The 25,133-nt window shown below is 41.0% G+C and overlaps 1 protein-coding gene across 3 annotated transcripts in view; it reads right to left on the bottom strand.

Moving 5' to 3' along the window:
* The window catches only part of PTPN4 (protein tyrosine phosphatase non-receptor type 4), a 238,741-nt gene that overhangs the window by 119,313 nt on the left and 94,295 nt on the right, over window positions 1-25,133 (bottom strand). For 2 of the 3 annotated variants that reach the window (XM_080669872.1, XM_080669870.1), the window contains 6 exons: window positions 17,624-17,666; window positions 17,447-17,525; window positions 12,620-12,664; window positions 12,303-12,355; window positions 9,089-9,209; window positions 3,112-3,199 (listed from right to left, as the gene is read on the bottom strand). In XM_080669872.1, coding sequence (XP_080525998.1) covers window positions 3,112-3,199; window positions 9,089-9,209; window positions 12,303-12,355; window positions 12,620-12,664; window positions 17,447-17,525; window positions 17,624-17,666 — 429 coding nt within the window. Of the gene's footprint in view, window positions 1-3,111; window positions 3,200-9,088; window positions 9,210-12,302; window positions 12,356-12,619; window positions 12,665-17,446; window positions 17,547-17,623; window positions 17,667-25,133 lie in introns of all 3 variants that reach the window. The other variant, XM_080669871.1, reaches the window with a different exon arrangement.

The following is a 25,133-nucleotide window of genomic DNA, read 5'->3' as shown; positions in this document are numbered from 1 at the left end:
TAGAGGTGTGACTTGGGAAAGATATGTATTTACCAGCCCATGTACGGCTGCCTGATTGAGATACTGTTAATGAAGGACTGTCTTATCTCTAATGGCTTATGGCCACTGGCTTCTGCAATAAAGACTCATTCTTATAAGACCTACAACCTTTCATGGCTTCTCTAAGATTTGGTGTCCAAGGAGGTCCAGCCCTAGGCAGAGGTGCTCAGACCCCACAACTGCATCTAGTGAACTGAAGATAAAGGAGGAACTTGGACTAAGTTCCCAACGGTTCGTACAGTGGGCAGGGTTTGAGAAGAACCCTGCCCTGGCGTAGTCGGGAAGAATTTAGAAGAATATATAGACTCAGAGCAACTCAAGAGCACCAGAGCTGAGTAGTGCTCTTGCTGTCTATGACAGAGACCTACACATTTTAAATGGCGTTACACAAACAAATTTCCAAGTCACAAACACTAAGGATGATCAGATATAGTTATGTTAGAAAAGCAAGTCATTCTGTTTTTTAAAAAATATTTTTAAAAATTGATTTCAGGGAGTAATGAGAGGAGAGGGAGGGAGGGAGGGAGGGAGGGAGGGAGAGAGAGAAAAACATCAATGCTGAGAGAGAATCACTGATCAGTTGCCTCTTGTATGCCCCCCAATGGGGGTCAAGCCAGCAACCCAGGCATGTGCCCTGACCAGGAATCGAACTGTAACCTCCTGGTTCATAGGTCAATGCTTAACCACTGAGCCATGCTGGCTGGGCTCATTGTTTTTTTTTCTAAAGGAGAGACTGACATAAGCTTTGTGAAATATAAGACTTAGTGCTCCTCTCAGAACATAATCAGGTGAGGCCCTAAACAATAAAACCATTACATGAAGTAGAACTTCGAGTTCTCAAACCCTCCTTTGTCTGTGTATGTCTGTAAATTAAAATAAATTCAAAATAACTAAGCAAAACTCATCTCCCTTTCAGGCTGCTATTCTTATCAGGCTCAGCAATTTGTCCCAAGAGAATGTAAAACCTATCACCAACATAACCGATGATTACCTATATACTAGTGGCCTGGTGCACAAAATTCGTGCACATTAAAAGGGGATTAATTAGAGGAAATAATTTAATATTGCTATTTGCCCTTTCTCTATAATGGAAGTGTCAGAGATGAAAGAAAATTAGTAAAATATATATGAAAACCTTCCTCCTATCAGAGTCTGGGCCACACCACAGGACCCAGAGTCAAGTCCCCGCCCACCCACATGCACCTCAAAATTGCGTGAGATCCAGACCCGGCCGCCCAACCCCCATTGGGCCAGATCCAGACCCCGCCAGTCCTACCCTTGTCAAGCCCCACCGGGCAGGGGACGTAGCCTCAGGTCCCCTGGCCCAGCACCAGGGCGGGGGGCGTGCCTAGAGGTCCCCCGTCAAGCCCCACCAGGTGTGAGACAAGGCTTGAGATCCCCTGTCAAGCCCCACCAGGCAGGAGGGCGCAGCCTCAGGTCCCCTGACCCGGTGCTGGGGTGGGGGGTGCGGCCTGAGGTCCCCCGGCCTGGTGCCAGTGTGGGGGGCGCGGCCTGAAGTCCCCTGTCAAGCCCCACCTGGTGGGGGGCACTGCCTGAAGTCCCCCGGCCTGGCACTGGGGCGGGGGAGCAGCCTGAGGTCCCCTAGCCCAGCACCAGGACGGGAAGCACAGCTTGAGGTCCCCCATCAAGCCCCACCGGGCAGGGGGCATGGCCTGAGGTCCCCCAGCCTGGCGCCAAGGCGGGAGGCGCGGCCTGAGGTCCCCTGTCAAGCCCTGCCAGGCGGGGGGTGCAGTCTGAGGTCCCCCGGCCTGGCACTGGGGCTGTGGGAGCAGCCTGAGGTCCCCGTCAGCCCCGCCGGGTGGGGGGCATGGCCTGAGGTCCCCCAGCCTGGTGCCAAGATGGGAGGCGTGGCCTGAGGTCCCCTGTCAAGCCATGCCAGACAGGGGGTGCGGCCTGAGGTCCCCCAGTCTGGTGCTGGGGCGGGCGAAAGCAGCCTGAGATCCCCTAGCCCAGCACCAGGACGGGAAGTGCACCTTGAGGTCCCCTGTCAAGCCCTGCCAGATGGGGGGCACAGCCTGAGATCACCTGTCAAGCCCCATGGGGGTGGGGGAGGGCATAGCCTCAGGTCCCTGCTGATTGCTCGTTAAGGCTCCTTATGGGAACTTGGCCTCAGCTGTGGGTGCAGCCATCTTTGTGATGGAGTGATGGTTAATTAGCATATTCCCTCTTTATTAGATAGGATTTCCACTTTTCACTGCTTACAGATAATAGCTGTACTCCAGATACTTCTAAAGAAATATAACCTCTTGATAATATGTGAAGGAATCCAGGTGTACTAAGAATAGTCACTCACAAATATCTTTATGGCAGGAGGATATAATCTTTTGGAAGCAGCCACGTATGACTCAATTAAAAAAAGAGTGCTGTGAAAAAGCTAGTGATCATAATTCAACCTTTTTAAAAAACATTTTTTAATTGATATTTTTTTAGAGCAACAGGGAGAAGGAGAAAGAAACATCCATTGGCTGCCTCCTGCATGCCCCCTACTGGGGATGGAGCCTACAATCCAGGCATGTGCACTGACTGGGAATTGAACTGGCAACCGCTCAACCAACTGAGCAACACCAGCCAGTTAATGAAGGGATTTGGGGGGATGTGGACAGCCAAAATATATTAATATGCTTCATTTGTGCTTTAAAAATAAAAATGTTTAATGTCACTAAATGATCAAAGTACAATAAGTGTGGTGAAAGCATCTTTTATGATAATGCTTATCATGAAAGTTAAGTATATAAAAAACTACTTTTCCTATAACTTAATCTTTATTTTTAAAATAAAAATTCTAAAGGTACTGTCTCCTATGCTCTGCAAAAATTATCATGATTACATAAATCACTTCCTTGAAGAAAAATAACATGAAAAATCTACTTCAACCATTTTCATCAGGTATTGAATCTTAAGTGAGTGTGAAAATACACTTAACGGAAATTTTCAGTGTAACTATACTGGCAGCACTTACTAGTTACTACATTTGTTACCTAATGCTATTAGGGCATTACTATGTTAATAGAGCCTAACTCATCAATATCAAAGTAAGTTTTCTTCACTTACCCTTGCATAGTGGAATTCAACTCCATAGAGTTCTAAGGTACGTGCTGTGTTCAGGTAATTAAATTCTGCTTCTGCAGGAGTTAAGCCTCTGTAAAGACATCATTAGGTTAAAAATTAAATCAATCACAAATATGGCCAAACTGAAAAAGGCATATATTTATCTGGACATATTTCAGCATCCTAATTAAATCTTTTTTTTTTTTTAATATATTTTATTGATTTTTTACAGAGAGGAAGGAAGAAGGATAGATAGTCAGAAACATCGATGAGAGAGAAACATCGATCAGCCGCCTCCTGCACACCTCCTACTGGGGATGTGCCCGCAACCAAGTTACATGCCCTTGACCGGAATCGAACCCGGGACCCTTCAGTCCGCAGGCCGACGCTCTATCCACTGAGCCAAACCGGTTTTGGCCTAATTAAATCTTTTACAAAACACCATGCATGACCACTTCTCTTAGTTATGGTACAGTAACATCTAACTTATCTGGAGGGTACATTTTCAGTAACACAAATTATTATTTTGTACAATATTTTCTTATTTTTGAAAAATATAAGAATTCATTACGTTTTAAAAGTTCACAGCTGCTCCTATGTCTGTTAGAAAATCACTCATTCTCAGACATAACTTAGTGTGTTTGTACACATCTGCATTTAAATCACACAGATTGCTTCTGAAACATGTAGATTCTGAGACAAACTCTGTGCAGTGTTTCTCAGAGAATGGTGCACAGACAGTCATTGATTCATAACAAATATAGAAACTGAGAGAATCAGAGTTTCATATAATTTTGGTGGAGTAATTTCATGTCTGTTGAACCTAACAAAAAAAAAATGGCTTGCAATTTTTTGTCTTTATTTCTCCATTTTACTTCTCTATTAATTCATTTTTATTATATACTAGAGGCCTGATGCACGAAATTCGTGCAAGAGAAGGCCTTCCTCCCCCCTCCCCACCCCGGCTGCCGGCACTGGCTTCCCACTGGTGCCCCGGACCCAGGCTTCCCTCCAGCTGCCAGCAGGCACCCTGAACCTGGGCTTCCCTCGCAGCCCCGGCTTCATCTGGAAGGTCATCTGGAAGGACGTCCAGGCTAATTAGCATATTATGCTTTTATTATTATAGATTTTAGAAGTATTGTTCCATGACAGAGTAGAGAAAAATTGGTCTTTCACAACAGATAGTAAATATCCCATGATTCTTATAAACACAAGTGTTAGAACTATAATTTTAAATGCCTTTAAAAACTGACTTACTTCTATATTATATATACTGTATAACTATAACAACCTTAGTTATCTGTTCTTATCAGACTATAGCAGAGCAAGAGCAGCAAATTACAAAAACAAAGATATAAGCCTCTCATTCGCTATAGATACTAAAAAAGGACCAACAGCCCGTCAATTCATGATCATAAAAATGAAATTCCTCAAAAAAAAGCAGATATATTTCAGATTTCTCTACAATTCAATTAAGCTAAATATTCTATCTTTCCCACCCCATCCCCAGTTAAACTAGATTCTATTTTTTTTCTTTGTTTAAAGAGTTGAAGAATCATTTCTTTAAACCAAACAGAAATATATAATTAATACCTTGTTAAATGTATAATCTTTTTCCTTGCAGAAGAGACTTTTCATTATTGGTAAATTTTTTATAAATTGGGTTTATCTTCAAACCCTTGATTTGGATATGCTCTGTATAGAACTTTCATTATAAATGGCATTTACTTATAGACCAAAATAGTCCCCTTACCACATTAGGCCAGTCTAAAAAATTCTCATTCAGGAGTCTTATTTTAGACTAGAGGCCCGGTGCATGAAAATTCATGCACTGGAGGGGGGTCCCTCAGTCCGGCCTGCCCCCTCTCACAGTCCAGGAGCTCTCAAGGGCGGGAAGTGACCCGGCGATCAGGGCAAGGTGATGCCACCACACCTCTGCTGCTGCCACTGCCGGCAACACAAGCCTCAGCCAGTCCTGGTTACCTGAGCCTCGGGCCGTCCCTGGGCGGCTGGAGGGCTGAGGGACTCCAAAGGCATGCCGCGTGCCTGCCATCCTGGTGGGGCTGAGGGGACTGGGCACCGCCATCTTGTGGCTGAGGGTGCTGCCATCTTTGAGGGTGTGGCAGTCAATTAGCATACTCCCTCCTTATTGGCTGTGGGCGCCCCCATAATTGTGAGGGTGTGATGGTCAATTGGCATATTCCCTTTTTATTAGATAGAATTAGGGTCAGCAAACTTTTACTGGAAAGAGCTAGCTATCAGGCTATATGATCTCTGTTGTAACTACTAAACACTGCTGTTTATGTGAAAGCAACTACAGGCAACAAGAAGATGAATGAGGGAATCTATGTTCCAATATGTGCTCATTTACGGAAACAAATAAGAATTTCTCAAAATGTCATGTGCCACAAAATGTTATTATTTAAAAAAAATTTTCCCAACCATTGAAACCGTGCAAACCATTCTTATCCCATGGGGCATTAAAAATAGGCAGTGGACTACAGTTTGCCAATGTGTATTAGATAAATGGGGCCATTACCAAATAAAAGTTTCTTTAATAGTAAGAGCTAATCCTGGCTGGTGTGACTAAGTTGGTTAGAGCATCATTCTATACCAGCCTTGGGCAAACTACGGCCCGCGGGCCAGATCCGGCTGTTCTATCCGGTTCTCTTGCTCTCCCCTCCGCTCCTTTACTTTTAATTTATATTAGTTCACACAAACACTCCATCCATGCTTTTGTTCCGGCCCTCCAGTCCAGTTTAAGAACCCATTGTGGCTCTCGAGTCAAAAAGTTTGCCCACCCCTGTTCTATACACTGAAAGGTCTTGTACATCATCCCAGTCAGGGCACATACCTAGGTTGTGGGTTTGATCCCCAGTTGGGACATGTATGGAAGGCAACCAATTGACATTCTCTCTCACATCAATGTTTCTCACTCTCTCTGTCTCTCTGTAAAAATCAATTAAATAAAATCCTATATAATAAAAGGGTAATATGCAAATTGACCCTAATGGCTTAACGACCAGAACAACCGCTCGACCAGTAACTATGAGGCGCATTGACCATCTCTCGGCCCCTTTCCTCGGCTGGCAGGCTCCGATCGCCCGATGGTGAAGAGGGAACCGGGGATGGGTGGTAGGGAACACAGGTGGCACCAAGCCGAGGCCCCCACCCCACCAGTCGCCCCACACACAAAGGGCGACCCACGGCGGGGGCGGGGCCACCAAGTGGGCGGGAACAGCTGACCTCTCAGTTCCTCCACCCCCCCCCCCCCCGCTGGAAGGCTCCAAATACCTGATGGTGAACAGGGAACTGGGGGTGGGTGGCGGCAGGGGGCAGGGCCGGCTGCGGGCAGCTGGGAAAGATGGCCCTGATCGCAGGCCATGCCTAGGGACTGTACCCGCGCACAAATTTTGTGTGCCAGGCCTCTAGTAAAAAATAAATATTATTAGTGAGGGTAAAAATAATCCTAATATATAAAAACCCTGGGTCGTAATGACCAGTAACGACCAAGGCTCAACCAACCGGAAGTTAGTCCTGCAGTCAGATTGCTTCCGCTGCAGGCGCAGTGCCTCAGCACTGACTGCTGAGCGGGCTGTGAATCAGGGCCAGAGAGAGACCTAAAGAGAGAAGCAGGGACTGATCCACAGCCTCTGAGGCAGCTTTTGATCAGCACTGCCTCTCTCTTTCTCTCCCAGTTTGGCCAGCAGCCATGCCTCCATTTCTCTCCAGGCCTCCAGCAGGGCTGCTGATCATACCCGCCTTTCTGATCAGGCCCCGTTGATAGGCCCAGAAACACTAATTGGCATAGGAACCGACCAATCAGAACCAAATGTGGGTGCTGTGAAGAACCAATGGCTGCCTAGGAGGCGGAGCTTCTGACGCTGACTGGCAAAGAAACCAACGAATCAGAACCAAATCTGGGTGCTGTTGGGGAGCCTAGGAGGTGGAGCTATTGACGCTGCCTAGGAGGTGGAGCTTTAGACACTGACTGGCATAGAAACTGACCAATCAGAACCAAATTGGCCAGCAGAGGAGGGCAGTTGGGGGTGAGATCAGGCCTGCAGGGTAGGACAGTTGGGGGCAACCAGGCCGGGAGGGGAGGGCAGTTAGGGGTGATCAGGTTGGCAGGCAGAGGCAGTTAGGGGCTATCGGGCAGGCAGGCAGGTGAGCAGTTAGGAGCCAGCAGTCCCAGATTGCGAGAGGGAAGGGGTCCCAATTGGAGAGGGTGCAGGCTGGGCTGAGAGAACCTCCCCCTCCGTGCACAAATTTTGTGCACCAGGCCTCTAGTAATATAATAACAACTAATATTTCTTCAGTGCTTACCAAGTGCTAGGCACTGTCTTGAATACTTTATGTATAAACTTACTTAATCCTTACAATAACTTCAGAGATAGGTAACTTTTATTCCCAATTTACATATAAGGAAACAGAGACATAGAACCATCTGGCCAAGGTTATATGATAGTACGTAACCTTACCAAAATTCCAATCCAGACATTCTGGCTTGAGTTCAGTCTCAGCCAATATGCAACACCACCTTAGCTTCTACATGAGTAATTTGAATGGTATGTTAAAGCAAAACTGATCTCTGACCCAATAAACAAAATTGCCTTCTATTCAAAACAATAGATCTCTTCTTGAAAAATATTATGTAACAGAATATTAGACTCACAAAATATCAAAGTTGAATACTGTTATGAGTGAAAAATTGCTACTATCTTTAAAGGACTATTTTTTTTTTAATTAAGTACTACATAAAGTTCCTTTTCTCCTCTTGGCTTATTATTAGTAAAAAAAAAAAAAAGAGTCCCTTTACACAGCTAAAAACTGAAAGAGAATTGCTAAGTAGACTGTGAACATATGATTAATATTCTAGAATTCCTGGCAACTTTATGTAATAAAAAACTTTATATATATTCTGACAACTTTATATAATAAAAACAACCTTAATATATTTAAATAGAATATAAAACTTTATATAATAAAAAGTTTATAGCCTAGCTGGTGTGGTTAGTGGTTAGTATGAGGCCCTGCACACTGAAGGGTCGCAGGTTCGATTCCTGGTCAAGAGCATGTGCCTGGATTGTGGGTTCTCTCTCCACTCCCTGTCAGGGTACATGCAACCAGTTGATGTGTCTCAAATCAACATATTTTTTCCTATCTCTCCCTCCCTCTCTCCCGCACTCCCTCCCACTCTTTCTGAACAGCACTGGAAAAAATATCGTCAGGTGAGGATAAAAAAAAGTTTATATAATGAAAACTAGCAATTTTATATAATAGCAAATAAATTTCTGTTTACATATACCTTTATAAGTTTTTAAAAATATATATTTTATTGATTTTTTTGCAGAGAGGAAAGGAGAGGGAGAGTTAGAAACATCGATGAAAGAGAAACATCAATCAGCTGCCTCCTGCACACCCCCCTACTGGGGATGTGCCCACAACCAAGGTACATGCCCTTGACCGGAATCGAACCTGGGACCCTTGAGTCCGCAGGCCGACGCCCTATCCACTGAGCCAAACCAGTTAGGGCACCTTTATAGTTCTTAATAAAAATGAAAACAAGTCTCATATGAAATAAGCAATGATTTTTCTTTTAAATAGAACAGCCACATTTCTTTATAACAATTATACTATTTTATATAATAGTAACTGTTCTACATTAAGTAAATATAACAATTAAATTAAAAAATTTTAAAACATTTCTCTAGAAAAGATGTCATTAAGAAATTTACCGCCTTAGCTGATTGCTCAGTGGTTAGAGCACTGTGTCTTGGATTAAATTCCAGTCAAAGCCTTGAACCCTGGCCCGGTCAGGGCTTGTGTGGGATGCAAGCAATCGATGTCTCTCTCTCACATCGATGTTTCTCTCTCTCTGTCTCTTTCTTCCTTCCACTCTTTCTAAAAATATCCTCGGGTGAAGATTAACCCCCCAAAAAAGTTTGCCAAATAAGCAGAAAAGTAAATAAATCCTTACGTATGTTGCTGATGTAATTTTGCAATTTCTTTTTCAAAATCTTGAGGTTGATTAGGAATGAAAGAATAATCTGAGAGGTAGCCTGGCAAGTTTTCTGACTGATTGTAGTCTCCAAGTTCAGCTAATAAATGAAAGAAAAATATTTACTTTAATAAACACATTTTTTAATGCTAATAGCCAAATCAGCAAAGTCATGAATTCCATTATATTTCTGGAAGTAAAATATTTCTACTTCTACTGTTACCATTTAAACAAGTTATAACAATGCATATAACATTCTTCAAGATTTCAAACAACTTCAGAATTTTTTTTCTGGAACTGAAGAAATTGCTAACTAAGTGGATGTTTCATTACATTTCCTTTGCAGTCACTTTCTTCTGTACAGCAACTTATGTCTAAAGAACTTATATATTAATGTACTATCAATATAGACCATCTATACAGTAGGTCCTTAGGTTACATCGGAGATCTGTTCCCACGGCATGATGTAACGTGATTTTTCGCCGTAAGTAAGAACCCACCTACATAAGCACCTACGTCACTCACATGGAGCACATACACAGCAGTAATGAAGTGAAACAGTAAAAATAATTTAAAAGATAACAATTCCTGACCTTTACTTGTGGTAAATAATAAAAAACATAAAGCACATATGTACAACATACGTCGAAATGACGGAACTTTTTTTTTTTTATAATGGGAGATGGTGACGTAACCATGAAACGACATATGTTGAGACCGACGTAACCCGAGGACTGCCTGTATATATAAAATCCCAGCGACCATTACAGTGGAATGACCAGGAATACCAGAACGACCAGTGGCTATGATATGCACTGCGGCAGCCAACCAGCCTGATCTGGGCCAGATCAACCCCAGCACCCCAATCAGGGCGGGGCCAGCCGGCCAAACGTCTTGGCTGGCAGAAATTTGGGGTCTGGGGACCTTGGAGGTGCTCGGTCTCGGGCAGCTGCCCAGGCAAAGTTTTCTTTTGGCGGAAGTGGACCTGGGATCAGGGCACCAGAGTCAGGGATTGGTTGGGGAAGCTTTCCTGGTGGCCACAGAAGTCCCTGCGGGCCACGCACAGCACCCGGGCATCTGGCCCCGGTCTGAGCAGTGGCAGGAATAGGGGCCACGGGGCACAGGTGGCACACAGGAGCCAGGAGGCGTGAGGCCCGACCTGGGCTCTTAACCCGCCTGCTGAGCCCAGCAGCACCAGCAGGTGGGCCATGGTGTTCAGCAAGGTGCTGGGCCACCGACCCGAGGGGAAGCAAGCCAGGAGGGTAAGGCCTTACGCCAGCCACAACCCCAAGCGGTGTGGGTGGGGCCAGAGCTAGAAACCCTGGTGGAGTGGGTGGGGCTGCAGCTCCACGCCTTTTCAGTCTCCGCCTTGGAATTCTGCAGGCAACCAGTGTACTGGCTACCAGCGCGTCAGAGGTCAGCCCTGCTTCAAAAGAGAGGACGTGGTGGAAAGTGGCAAGGCCACAGGAGGGTGGGAAATGTTGTGGCCATCTTTGGGAAACACAGCTGCCACGGTCTTCAGTAACTAAGAACAGGTAATTTTTGGTCTTCGTTCTACAGAAGAGGAAGCTGAGACTCAAAGAAGAGAGTCTTCCGCAACACTTCACCCACTTCTCATACCTGACCCTGTGCAGCATTTGTTGTTGTTGAAAGTAGAGGATCCAAAATGTTTTTAGATCTTTGCTATTTCAGGCAGGAAAGAATTTAGCACAAGGAACTGGTGCTTGGGAAATCATCAGAAAGCTGGAGGAGTGAGTATTGGGCTGGGCTCCCAGGAAAGACGCCCTGCCCAGAGGGAGGAGCTGCCCCCTCAGCCACAACTGAATTCTAGAACACGCTGCGATGCAGCTGTGAACCAGGGATCGGGAAACTGCTGTCCTGGCAAATGCCCCCCAGTTCCTAAAAACAGGTCACTGGGCACTGCCTCTGCCACAACTGCCTGTGCACAGCCTAGATTCCACTGAGAAAACCTCCACATCTCTGCAAACATGATCACCAGCACCAAACAGCCCAAACTGCAGGAAGATGCATCTGCCCCATTTCTGCCTTCAAAATATTGTGCAAGTGCATCCAATCAGCAGAAATGAATTCATATCCAGAAACCTAGCTGCAAAGGAGTTTGGGCAATTTCAAACTTTCATCTAGGAGTGAGATCTTGCCAATGTACCTCATGTGCCTGGTATTGATAAAAATGGGGTCCAGCTGGTGGGGCTCAGTGGTTGAGCATCGATCTATGAACCAGGAAGTCAAGATATGATTCCCACTCAGGTTTCGGACTAGATCCCCAGTAGGGGGCGTGCAGGAGGCAGCTGATCAATGATTCTTATCATTGATGTTTCTATCTCTCTCCCTTCCTCTGAAATCAATAAATATTTTTTTGAAAAATGGGGTCATGCTGTATATATGTGTTATAATGAATTTTTCACTTCATAGATCACTAATGTCTTTCCTGTTAAAACCATACGTATAGAACATTATTTATTTATCATTCATTTTAATTGATCTGAGAGAGAAGAATGGAGAGAGAAACATTGTTTCATTGTTTCCTGCACTCACTGGACTGGGTATTGAATCTGCAACCTGGGCATGTGCCCTGACTGGCAATCGATCCACCACTTTATGGTGTATGAGATGATGCTATGCTGGTACCCAAATTCCAGCCTCCAGAACTGTGAGAAAAATAAATTTCTGTTGTTTAAGCCTCACAAATTTATGATATTTTGTTATGGCTGTCTGAGCTGACTAATTCTATATAATAAAAGCCCAGCGACCGAATGGCAGAACGACCAGAACAATTGTGGCCCCTCACCCAGGCCGGCCCCGCCCCCAATTGGCTCCCATCAGGGCGGGCTGATTGGACCCCACCAGTGCACAAATTCATGCACCGGGCCTCTAGTGTAATTATATGTTATTTGCCTCAAAAGTCACTTTCTTCTGTACAGCAACTTATGTCTAAAGAACTTATACATTAATGTACTATGGGCCTGGCCAGTGTGGCTATGTTAGTTGGAGCTTTGTCCAAAGCACCTAAAGGTCATGGGGTTTGATTCCCAGTATGGGCACATGCCTGGGTTGTGGGTTCCATCCCCAATTGGGGTGTGTATGGGAGGCAACTGATCAATGTATCTCTCTCTCTCCCCCTTCCTCCATCTCGAAAAATCAATAAAAAATAAAAACCTGGGCTGATACTTACACTGAACAGCAAATGAAGCCAAAAGGGCAGCAGTATTATAAGGACAAGGCAATCTAATTAAAAAAACAAAACAGAAAATACATAGCCCAAAGTTAAACACAATGATTTCAAAAGCACTATAATTTATAATATACTAGTCACACTTGAAATTTCCATGTGATTTATATTTTAACTATTAAGTAATGAACTTATTTGATGAAAGGAATTCATATTATATATAACCATTTTTCAATAGATAGTTTGCAAAGATCATGAATTACTTAATATAGAACTAAGAGTATTCTTAAACCTATTACTAAAAATATAGAATAGCCCACCTTCCAGTAAGAATGTCTTGTTTAATTTGCAAAAAATACTGGTACCTTAAAAAAAAAAAAGATCGTTAGCATTTACTGGAATTATAGTATTTAGATATTAAAAACTATATACTTATATTAACAAATAAAAATTTAAGTATTTACTTCTATAATAAACATATTAACACAAGATATTTTAAAAATAAGCTTTCATAAATTCATGAATCCAAGTTTTAAAATTCTTTGATAAATGAAATTTTGTACTACAACGGTCTTGTTTCCACTAGATCAGTTATAAAACTCCTAATGCTTGTTAAGCATTACATGACCTAGGGAGAATATTAGAGAGAAATACTCTAAGGATTGGTGTATGCAGAAAGTATACTGGGAAGCACAGCAGACATAGGAGAGCTGACACAGTAACAATGCACTAGAGACCAGTAGAAGAAAATCATTCTTTCTGCTGAGATGGGAAGCCAACTGCAAGAACAGGCCTGTGTGCTGATTGTCTTATGGCAGCAAGAAGCTACTGACTGCAGAAAGGCACCTTTCCCTCTTCATGAGTTAAGAAAGCTCTCTTTGATTAAAAAACAAAAACAAAAAACCCCACATAAGTTCCTTTACCTACAACTGATCTAATATTAGAATTGCCAAGTACCCAATTTCCTTAAAAAAACAAAAAAAGTATAAGTATCCTATAACAAGAATACTAGGGTTGCTTACAAGATGTCCTGTCCCTGCTAGTGAGTGAAGTCATTCCCTGACAGATGTATCAATGCTTGGGCAAAACCACCTGTGCTGTATAATGTTGGTAGAAGACCAAAATTTGAGGCTGTAAATGTTTAAATAAGAAATTTACAGACTTTTACTTCACCTCACTAAAAAGAGGATACATACTCTAAGAGTTAAAAATCATTAAAAATTTTAGTTGTTTGATTAAAGTCATTAAAGATGACCATTCAAATTACCAAAGAATGTAATTAAGGTTTCACAGAATCAGATATTGACTGTAATTTTTTTTTAAAAAAGAGCTGACACAAATATCTTGGCTTCATATATTAATAAATCCTCTGAGGCTTAATATATAATATTACAAATATTATTGCTTACTCAATCTAAGACAACATATTTCTAACCAGCCAACTTAGTTTCATAATTAAAAGTTAAAGGTCCCTGGTCCTGGCCGGTTGCTCAGAGGTTAGAATGTCAGCCCTGGGTTCAATTCTTGGTCAAGGGCAATACCTCAGTTGCAGGTTCAATCCCCTAACTGGGGAAAGAGCAGGAGGCAACCAATCGATGCTTTCTTCTCTCTCCCTTTTCCCCCTTCCGCTCTTCCCTCCCTTCCACATTCTCTAAAAATTCAATGGGAAACATATCCTCAGATGAGGATAAAAAAAAAAAAGTTAAAGGTTCCTGGTGGAAACAATCTTATAGTTAGGACTGAAAGGTCATGTATATCCTTGACATAATATTCTGAATACTAAACAAATAATACCTATGTGCTTGCTGAATTTTATTTACATACTAATCATTAAAGACTGACAGAATGGAAACCTGAATAAGCTAAATCTAAGCTATAAGTCCTAAAGTAAGCCAGCCTATAATCTTTGGCAAGTTACTTAAAATCTGGCTGGGTCTTGTTTCTCTATTTGTAAAAAGAAAGTAGAATCATAGCCTAGTATATGTATCTCAGGAGCCCTAAACAGAAAATACAAGCCTAATTTTGAAAGACAATCAAGACCTTTAAAATAGATTAATAATGATTGAGGTAAGTATAATTACCTTTACAAGCTGTAAAAATAACGTTAACTTTTCTAATCCAGACAATAATGAATACCATGAATTAAACACTTATCATGCTCTAAAAAGGTATGAAAAGTGATGTCATTTGTATTCTCTTGACTCCTGAGAAAACTCCAATTCTAATGATGCCAGCAATAGTAAATGATGTTTCATTTGGAAGCTCTGTAAGTCCATTCTTTTTTTTACCAATCACCTAAAATGGAATCCCAAGGTAAGGAGGTATAGCTGATTTCCTGTTTTGTGGGGCTTATACTAGTCCTTACAATTAGCAACTGTGGCCAAGGGTGTCTTATTACTAATCCGGACCATCGCATTAAAGCTACCTAAGCAGCAAAGTTTTAAAGGAGTATTTCTTAAACCTGGTGGCATATTTGAGTCACCTGGGAAGCTTGTAATGCTTATGCACAGGTACCATCTGAGACCTATTAAATCAGAGTACCCAGGGGGTGTGGCCAAAGCAAGAGCTACCCTAAGTGATTCTAATTTTGTAATCAGGGTAGAGAGTCATTGATGTACAATGTACACTATGGTAATAAAATAAAAACTAGCCACTTACCCCATTTTACCAAATAGTGCCAGTTATAAATCCATTATAAAGGATTTTTGAAATAATGTATTATTTCTAAGTGAAACAAAGATAATTTTCTAGACTGATGGACTGAGTAAATACTTCCTTGATTACTGTAAAATTTGATTTACTTTCTTCTACTTCAGGAATATGTTTTGACTTAATTATCAGTGAGACACATTTATTCCTTGATTATGTTTTCAACACAAGCTATAAAAAAATCAACACATTAAAATTTTGTTAAGAAAGTCAAAGACAGTTTTTTGAGTAAATTATGAATATAGCTATAATTGATAATATTTTAATTGCTTATGCTAACGAACTCCATAAACATCAAATATATTAGAAATCCAATTTAAACTTATTGATCTTTTAATTAAAAATATTTATTATACATTTAAAAATCTGATTACTAAAACATACAGGATGTTCTGAAAAAATGCATACATACTTTGAATAATTATTAATTTCAATGGGTTAAATCTGAAGAGAAAGTGTGGGAACCCTAATCAGAGTACGCCGGATGATCAAGGCCAATTTGCCATATGCATGTGCAAAGGCAATGACACAGCAGTTTTACTGTACACACTGCACAGGCATACTTTTCTATAACCCAAATACTGATGTCACTATTTGGCAAGAAGCCTCTTTTGTCTGAGTTAGTACAAAGATGTGTTACTGACCAGCCGGTGCGTGGCTGCTTTGTGGGGCTACTTTGAAGAACTGTTTTGTCTGATGGCTCCTTGTTAGCAATGGCTACTTGGGTCTACAATAAAGTCTCTCCTATATGCCTACCATGTGTCTTGTCTTCTCCGTTTAATATCCTGTGTCTGAGGACCTGTACTCCTCGAGAAGGATCAAGGAGGAACTTCCTTCCACAGGAAGAAATATCAATTGAGCTTATCAGCTGTTAAAGTGTGTATACATTATTTGGGGACACCCTGTATTATAGAATACTTTGCTACTTGATTTCAAGTTATATGTGCCAGGAAACAATAAAATGAATTTAAAAATACTTTATAAATTACAATTTTCATTAATTTAGTGTAGCTTCCTTGAAGTTCATCCAAGAACAGGTTTTATTATACTAAAAATCTTGTTATTTTAATTAACAACAACAACAAAACCTAAGGGCAAATAGTATTAAACTAAAGGGTATTCATATAACACAATTTTGCTTTTCAAGAGAAATTAGCTTGGATACTATTAGTTTGAACTACCTAATCCAGAGCATATATTCTTGAGTTGTCCTGTTATAAAAAAGGTAACCCACTGTCCCCACTCCCCCCACAACAAACACACAGAAAAGAACTCTAAAAGATGTGAATCTAACTTTTCTTACTTTATCTACTGAAAACCCTACTTCAGAAACACCTGAGGATTGGCAGGGAAATGTCTTTAATTTATTCTTTTGTTTTTCGATGTCACCTCAGTATTCTAAAGGATAACCAATACTTTTTAACATCTACAGGTAGCTTTAGGTACAGATTTTAAATTTCTAACCTGTCTTTTAGAATAATTGTGAATATAGTCACTGACCTATATTCTTATATCTGAAACTTTTATGGAAGGTATAATATGCTAATATTTATTCTGTCTTATTTTGCTAATGAATTACTAATTATCTTTTAAGCAACACACAAGGTTATCCTTCAGGTTACTTAAAGATTTTTTAAATTGATTTTTTAAAGAGAGAGAGGAAGGGAAAGAAAGAGAAACATCAATGTGAGAGTGGAACATTGATCGGCTGCCTCCTGCACATCCCCTACCAAGGATGGAGTCTGCAACCCAAGCATGTGCATTAACCAGAAATGGAACTGGCGAACTTTCAATGCACAGGACCACGCCTAACTGAGCCACACTGGCCAGGGCTCTTCAAGTTATTTTAATAATGACAGTTACCACACTGTGATTATTCCCCACTATTTATACCTTAAACAGTTACCTAACCTTCATACACTATCAAAATACCCATCTGGGCCAATCTTGTATTTTCAATCTGCAATTGGGAATCAGCTAATATGGAGGTCAACTTGAATTATACGGAGATTTTTACTGAAAAGGTGGTCGATGTGCCTAACCTCCATGTTTTTAAGGTTTAAACATTTTCAGAGAGGGGGAAAAAGCAGGCACAATTCTCAATATATAGCACCACTTAAATTGAAGCAGCATCTGATTACTTCAATTAGTAACAGCAAAGCTACTTAACCAGTTTTCACTGGAAAATCTTAATATTTATGTAGCTCAGGAGGCTGCCTGTGGCTGGATGGTGTGGCCCTGGGGTTCCAATCTCCTAAAGCATTCCCTGTCATCCAGGAAGGAAGTAAACTGTTTTCTTGAAACATCTATTGACCTATTCTGTGTGCTGCTAGTAAACTCAGAATTATGGCATGGCAATCTATTTTTGCCTAATTAATTTCAAAATTTTATAATAGTTTTGAAAATATTTTCAAGAAAAATATGCTCCATAAACTCACCTTGTGTATTCTTCTTGTAACTTGTTGGGGTCACTTACAAAAAATTTGACTCTGAAGTTCAAACTGTAAGGAGATCCTCCTAGAATTAATAAAAGCAGTTCTAATTAATCAGATTATATTAATCCTGCATCTTTATAAAGTACACTTACAAAACATGAAGTAAACATGTATGCTCACTCTTTAGCTGCTTCCTTACTGGTTTGTTTGGATCCAGCCACCTCTGAAAAATAAATAAGATTGATTTCATTTTTCCTTGAAGAATACACTGATTCATGCAAATCGGTTCTATTTAAAGATTAATGCTAAAAACTGAATTTCTGAAAAGGCCTCATAGGGAAAAAGTCATTAATTTACAGATTATCATAGCGTATATAACAAAATTATGCTAGAAAGTACTGAATATATATATATAGGTGGTAGCTTTAAGATTTTTATTTTAATTTTACATCAAATTATACCGTGTGCAATAACCTCTATTCCAAAAGTAAAAATGTTTAATAATCACTGCAACTAATATGAATTCTGTTAATTTAACTGTATTATGTAATAGTCTGGAACATTTAAAAAATTATGAAAAATTTTGTAACTTCTACCCCATTCCTTAAAAAATAAATTACACCTCCCCCACTCCCCCCCCCCCAAAAAAAAAACACACACTAATTTTGAAAAGGATAATGTTTAGTTTTTGGAAGGACTGCTTTTTTGTGTGTGAGAATTTTAAGTAGCCTCAATACTTCTGAATGCCAGTTAAGACCTATTTTAGAAAAACGAACTGACCTCAGAAAATATCTGAACTGCCAACAAGTTTCAATTTAAAAAAATTTAAAAACCCAAAATGAGGTTATAGATGTGGCAGTATTTTCAAAGCAATACACAAATATAAGCTTATGTATCATTATTTATAATCCTTACATCCCATACTTGATTCCATGAAGAGTACTTAAAAAGATTTTAGTAACAATTGGCTGGGAAAATCTGTATCTTTTCTTTCCATTATCCCTAGCACCCAACAGATCAAATCCAGCTGATTCTACCTTTATTGGTTTTTAAAAAATATTTTTTATTGATTTCAGAGAGGAAGGACAGGGATAGAAATATCAATGATGAGAGAGAATCATTGATCAGCTGCCTCCTGCATGCCTCCTAGGGGATTGAGCCCGAAACCCAGACTGGTACTCTGACAGGAAATCGAACCCTGACCTCCTGGTTCATAGATCAACGCTCAACCACTGAGCCATGCTGGGCTGTCTCTACCTTTAAACCATACCTAGAATTTAAGAATTCTTCACCTAGTTTGCCACCATCCTTATTTCTGGTATGGCTCTGGCCACGGCCTCTTAATTACTGTCCCTGTTTCTTTTCTTACCACCCTCATCCTCCATCTAGAAGCCAAAGTAGTCTTTTCAAGCATAATGTCACTCCTTTGCTTAATACTCTTGATCATTTCTCAATGCAAGGTCCAAAGCCCTTAGCACTGTCTCTTTACCTCTTCTACCCCAATTTACTAAGCTCCAGCTATAATGCCTCCTTTCTGCTACTCAAAGATGCCATTCCACGTTTCCTTAATGCACAGAATATCCTTCTCCAGCTTCTCCATTGCTGACTCCTTTCAATACCTGTGTCTCCGCCTAAATGCAACCTCCTCAGAAAGGTCTTCACTGACCACCCTATCAAAAGTATGTCACAAAGCTCCTATTTACTTAGTTATTTTCCAAAAACAGGCAAGGAACATTAAATTCTCTCATTACACTTTAAAAAAAAAAAGTCCTCACCAAGAATACATTTTAACAAATTTTACAGAGAAGAAGGGAGGGAGAGAGAGAGAAACATCAATGTGAGAGAGAAACATTGATCATTTGCCTCCCACATGCACCATGATCAGGGATTGCACACGCAACCTGGGCATTTGCCTGCCACCTTTTGTGCCAACCAAGCCACACTGGCCAGGGCACACATCTATGTATTAATGTACTGATTTTGTTTTTCACATTTTAGAGAAAAAAGTTATAAATTACTTTCATTTTAATACTTGTCTAAAATCAAAATTTGGGATCAATGATTGTATGCAAACCCTTCCTTCCTCATTGCGTTCCCCTCAAAATATTCTATTATCAGATATACAAACACATTTACAGATAGATGTGTTAAGCTGACACAGCTTAGAAGGAGTACAATGATAAGCACCAGAAAACTGAAGAGACCTCATCAATGATGTCACTGAGATAGGACTTAGGATTTTGGCTTAAAACAAGATGGAGCAATGCTATAATGAGCACTATTAGACAGTAAAGATGGTGCTCATAGTAAAAACACACCATTATGTTGAAAGAAAAACGTGGGAAAAAAGATAACATATAAAACTGTTCTACAAATCAATAAGAAAAAAAAACCAACACTAATAAAAAAACAGACAATAGGTAAGAATGGAAAGATTATGGGAAAGGAAATATAAGTGGCTTTTCAGTATATGAAAAGATACTCTATCTTGGTCTAATTAGAGAAATATAATAGTCTACATTAGGTTATCATTTTTCAATAGTAGTACTGGTTTGTTTAATGACAAACCACAATGGCAAGAATGTGAGGAAAACAGCACTCATACATAGCTTCTGAGAATATAAATTATACCACCTCAATGTAGGATAACTTGGCAATATTTATCAAACTGTAAAATGCGTATCACTACAGACCAAGTATTGTTTTTTACAGCCCTTGATATATTTCACACAATATAAAATTCACTATTTTAAAATGTACACTTCAGTGCACTTTAGTATATTATGTTGTACAACCATAAACACTAAATGTCAGAATATTTGCATCATCCCCAAAATAAATCCCATTTCTATTAGCAGTCAGTCCCAATACTGCACTACCAACAGCCTCTAGCAAGTACTAATCTACTTACTGTCTCTATAAATTTGCCTGATTGGGACATTCATATGAATACAATCATACCATAGGTGATCGTTTCTGTCTAGCTTCTTTCACTTTTACAGTAGGCACCCCCCGTAATCCACAGGGGATATGTTCCAAGATCCCATTGGATGCCTGAATCAATAGATAATACTGAGCCTGCTATATGTACTACTAGACACCCGATGCATGAATTTGTGTTAGAGTAGGCCTTCCTTCCCCCAGCTGCCGGCACCGGCTTCTCTCTGGTCACCGGGACCCGGGCTTCCCTCTGGCTGCCGGCAGGCACCTGGGCTTCCCTTGCAGCCCCAGCTTCGTCTGGAAGGTTGTCTGGAAGGACATCTGGTCTAATTAGCATATTATGCTTTTATTATTATAGATGTTCTTTCCTATACATATCCGATATAATAAAACTCTAATATGCATATTGACCGAACAGCGGAACGACCAGTCGCTATGACGTGCACTGACCACCAGGGGGCAGATGCTCAATGCAGGAGCTGCCCCCTGGTGGTCAGTGCACTCCCACAGAGGGAGTGTCGCTCAACCAGAAGCCAGGATCATGGCTGGCAAGAGCAGCAGCAGTACAGGAGTCTCTCCCGCCTCCACGGCAGGTGGACATCGCCCAAGGGGTCCTGGACTGCAAGAGGGCACAGGCCGGGCTGAGGGACCCCCTCAGCCCCAGTGCATGAATTTCATGCACCGGGCCTCTAGTCTATAATAAAGTCTATTTATTTATTTTTGTTAATCCTGACCAAAGGATTTTTTCCCATTGATTTTTAGAGAGACTGAAAGGGAGGGATGGAGGTAGGGGGAGAGAGACATTAATGTGTCAGAGACACATCAATTGGTTGCCTCCCCCATGCAACCCAATCAGGGATGGGGATTGAACCTGCAACCCAGGTACATGCCCTTGACCAGGAATTAAACCTGAGACTCTTTGGTGCATGGCTGACACTATCCAGAGACATGCTGGCCAGGGCAACGATAAAGTTTAATTGATAAATTATGAACAGTAAGAAAGTAATAATAATCCTGTTATATAAAAACCCAGGATCCGTAACATCCATAATGACCAAAGGCTCTACTGGACGCCAGACTGCACACGCAGCATGCCAGGAGGGCTGAACTGCTGACCTCTCAGAGAGAGAGGTAGGGACTTGCAGCGTCAGTGACTTGCGTGAGGCTGCCTCATGGCACCCCACATCCCTCCCTGAACGACCACTACAACCCCCGGGGAGCGGGCCTAAGCTGAAAGTAGAAAATCTTTAGTGCTACCAGAGGCAGGAGAGGCTCCCGCCACTGCTACTGCGCTCACCAGCCGTGAGCCCGGCTTCGGTCAGAGCAAAGCTCCCCCTGTGAGAGCGCACTGACCACCAGGGGGGCAGCTCCTGCGTTGAGCATCTGCCCCCTGATAGCCAGTGCACATCATAATGACTGGTCATTCTGCCATCAAGCTGTAACCAGCTCTCCAACATTCCCCAAGGGGCCCCAGAGTGCAAGAAGGTGCAGGCCAGGCCAAGGGATCTCACCAGTGCATGATCGGGGCTGGGGAGGAATGAGTGAGGTTGGCCAGCTGGGGAGTGACCACAGGAGGTCTCCAGGTCATGTCTGGCCCATCTTGCTCAGTCCAGATTGGCCGGACCCCCAGCAGCAAGCTAACCTACCAGTCGGAGCGTCTGCCCCCTGGTGGTCAGTGCACGTCATAGCGACTGGATGACCAGTCAACTGTCTGACCCCAGGTGGTCAGTGCATGTCACAGTGAGCAGTTGAGCATCCTTAGCATATCATTAGCATTGTACAATTTGATTGGTTGAACGACCCACTGGATGACCGGATACTTAGCTATTAGGCTTTTATTATATAGGATTCCCTATTTTGTACCTTATATCCTAGTGACTGTTTTTATAACTGGTAAATTGCACATCTTAATCTCTTTCCCTTTTGCGCCCATCCCTCAAACCCCCTCCCATCTAGCAACCCCCAAAGTATTCTGTGTACATGAGTGTTTTTGTTATTTCATTTATGTTTTAGATTCCACATATAAATCACATGCCATCTGTTGTTCTCTGTCTGACTCATTTAACTTAGCATAATACCCTCTAAGTGTAACCATGTTGCTGCAGATGGCAAGATTTCATACTTTTATGGCTGAGTAATACTAGTATTCCATTGTATATATGTATAACTTCCTCTTTACCCATTTGTCAATTTATGGACACTTGGGCTGCTTCCACATCATGGCAATAGTAAACAATGCTGTAATGAACATAGGGATACATTATGTCTTTTTGAATTAGCGTGTTGTGTTTCTTTGGATAAATACCCAGAAGTAAAATTCTAGGTCCTCCTTTGTCTCTTATTATAGACTTTGTTTTAAAGGCAATTTTGTCTGATAAAAGTATTGCTACTTTAGCTTTTTAAAATTTCCTAAATATATTTTACTTTCATTCTGTACGGATCTTGTACATAGCATATGTATACGTCTTATTTACTTAGCTATTCAGCTATCCTATTCTTTGAGTGAAGCATTTAATACATTTATATTTAATATAATTACCAACAGGTATGTACTTATTGCCATCTTGTTATTCATACTTTTTATCTTTTTTCCCCTTCTTCTTAAAGAAGTCTCTTTAACATTGGTTTGGTGGTAATGAACTCCTTTGACTTTTTCTTGTCTGAGAAGCTCTATCTGTCCTTCAATTCTAAGTGATAGCCTTCCTTGTTGGTCCTTGCTTTGCATCACTGTGAATATTTCATGCTAATATCCCTTCTAGCCTGAAAAATTTCTGTTGAGGAATCAGCTGACAGTCTTATGGGAGCTCCCTTGTAGGTAACTAGCTGCTTTTCTCTTGCTTTTAAGATGTTCTCTGTCTTCAAACCTTGGCATTTTAATTATGATATGTCTTGGTGTGGGCCTCTTTGGGTTTATCTTATTTGGGACTCTGTGCTTCCTGGGCTCGTATGTCTATTTCTTTCTCCAGGGTAGAGCAGTTTTCCATCATTATTTCTTCAAGCAGGTTTTCAATTCTTTGTTTTCCCTCTTCTCCTCATACCCTTATTATGCAAATGTTGGTATGTTTGATGTTGTGCTAGAGACCCATTAAACTAACCTCATTTTTTTAATTCTTTTTTCTTTTTGCTGTTCTGATTGGGTGTTTTCTGCTTCCTTATCCTTCAAATCTCTGATTTGATCCTCTGCTTCATCTCCTGTTGATTTCCTCTAATGTATTCTTCATTTCTGGCTAGTTCTTTTTTTATGTTTTCTATCTCCATATTTATGTTTCCTATTTCTTTGTTGAAGTTCTGAGTTCACTACTTTTCCCTAAATTTATTGACATCTTCATCCTTGAAAACAGTGTTTTGAATTCTGCATGTGGTAAATTGCTTGTCTCTATTTTTAGTTCTTTTTCTTAAGTTTTGTTCTGTTCTCATACTGGGACATGTTTCTCTCTCTCCTCATTTTGGCTGCCTCCCTATGTTTGTTTCTGTGTATTAGATAGAGCTGCTATATCGCCTGGTCCTGGCAGAGGGGCCTTATGTAGTAGGTGTCCTTTTAGGCCCAGTGGTGTGGTCTCCCTAGTTACCTGAGCTGGATGCTCCAGTGTGTCCCTTGTGTGTGCTTTCCTATTGTAGTTCAGCCTTAATTGCTGTTGGCTTGGCAATGGTAAGGATTGACCCTCAGACTGATTGCTTGTGAGAACTGGACATGACTACAAAGGAGAAGCTGTAGTGCAGGGGCTGAACCCACAGAGGATTTACTTTAGTGGGGCTATTGTATCTGCCAAGTTTTCCCTTTGGGTATCTGATGTGATCTGAAACTCATCACCAAGTGGTTTGGTTCTGGGGCCACTTCGGAAGAGCTCTGGTATAGACCATGTTCAATCACTGCTAGTGTCCTGCACAGAGCCACCTGGTATGAGATACAAAGTGATGTGAAGTTGGTTGCCACTATAATGGGCTTGGAGGTATCTCTGAGAAAGGAGCTTGTATATAAAGTTGGGGAGCCTTGACTTTTGTGTCTGTTGCCCAGAGGACACATCCCTCAGTATTGTGGGTCTAGTGATCAGTTCCTGGTTTAAAAGGAAAGTAGCAAACAAAACAAGTTCTTAAATATCTATCCCACCCTAGGGGTCAGTACAGAGAAAAAAAGACAGGAATACCTGTTTCCTGATTTTCTCCTGAAAGAGATATATTCACAGTCTTTAAAAGCTGCTGTCTAAAAGTCTAGATTCCAATTAGCCTGAATCTAGGCATTAAATGAATGTTTCCCCTTTAGGACAATGGCAGGTCTTAGCATACCTTTAACTTCTGGAAGTAGCCACTAAAAATAGGCTGCTTGAGTAATTACAAAGGTTTGAGAAACAGCCAACCCCTAAAAGAAGGTTGAAAAGATAAGGCTAATTTCCTTCAAAATGGAGAGGTGATTGTTTCATCTAATGCACAGAAACTAACAAAGATAGTCAAGGAAAATGAAGAAATAGAGAAATATGTTTCAAACAAAAGGACAAGAAAATCCTCAGAGAAAGACTTTAATAAGATGGAGATAAGTGATTTACCTAACAGAGAGTTCAAAATAAGTCAGAAAGATGCTCATCGAGATCAGTAAAAGGATGGACATGATGAGAATTAACAAAGAGATAGACAGAAAATATTAAAAAGTACCAAATAAAAGCCACAGAGCTGAAGAACATAATAACTCAAAAATACAATAGATGGGTTCAACAACAGACTAAATGAAGAAGAAAAAAATCAATGAACTTGAAGA

This window comes from Plecotus auritus (genome assembly GCF_963455305.1).
Source record: "Plecotus auritus genome assembly, chromosome: 5".
Lineage (NCBI taxonomy): Eukaryota > Metazoa > Chordata > Mammalia > Chiroptera > Vespertilionidae > Plecotus > Plecotus auritus.
This window is presented reverse-complemented; position numbering and strand designations above follow the sequence as displayed.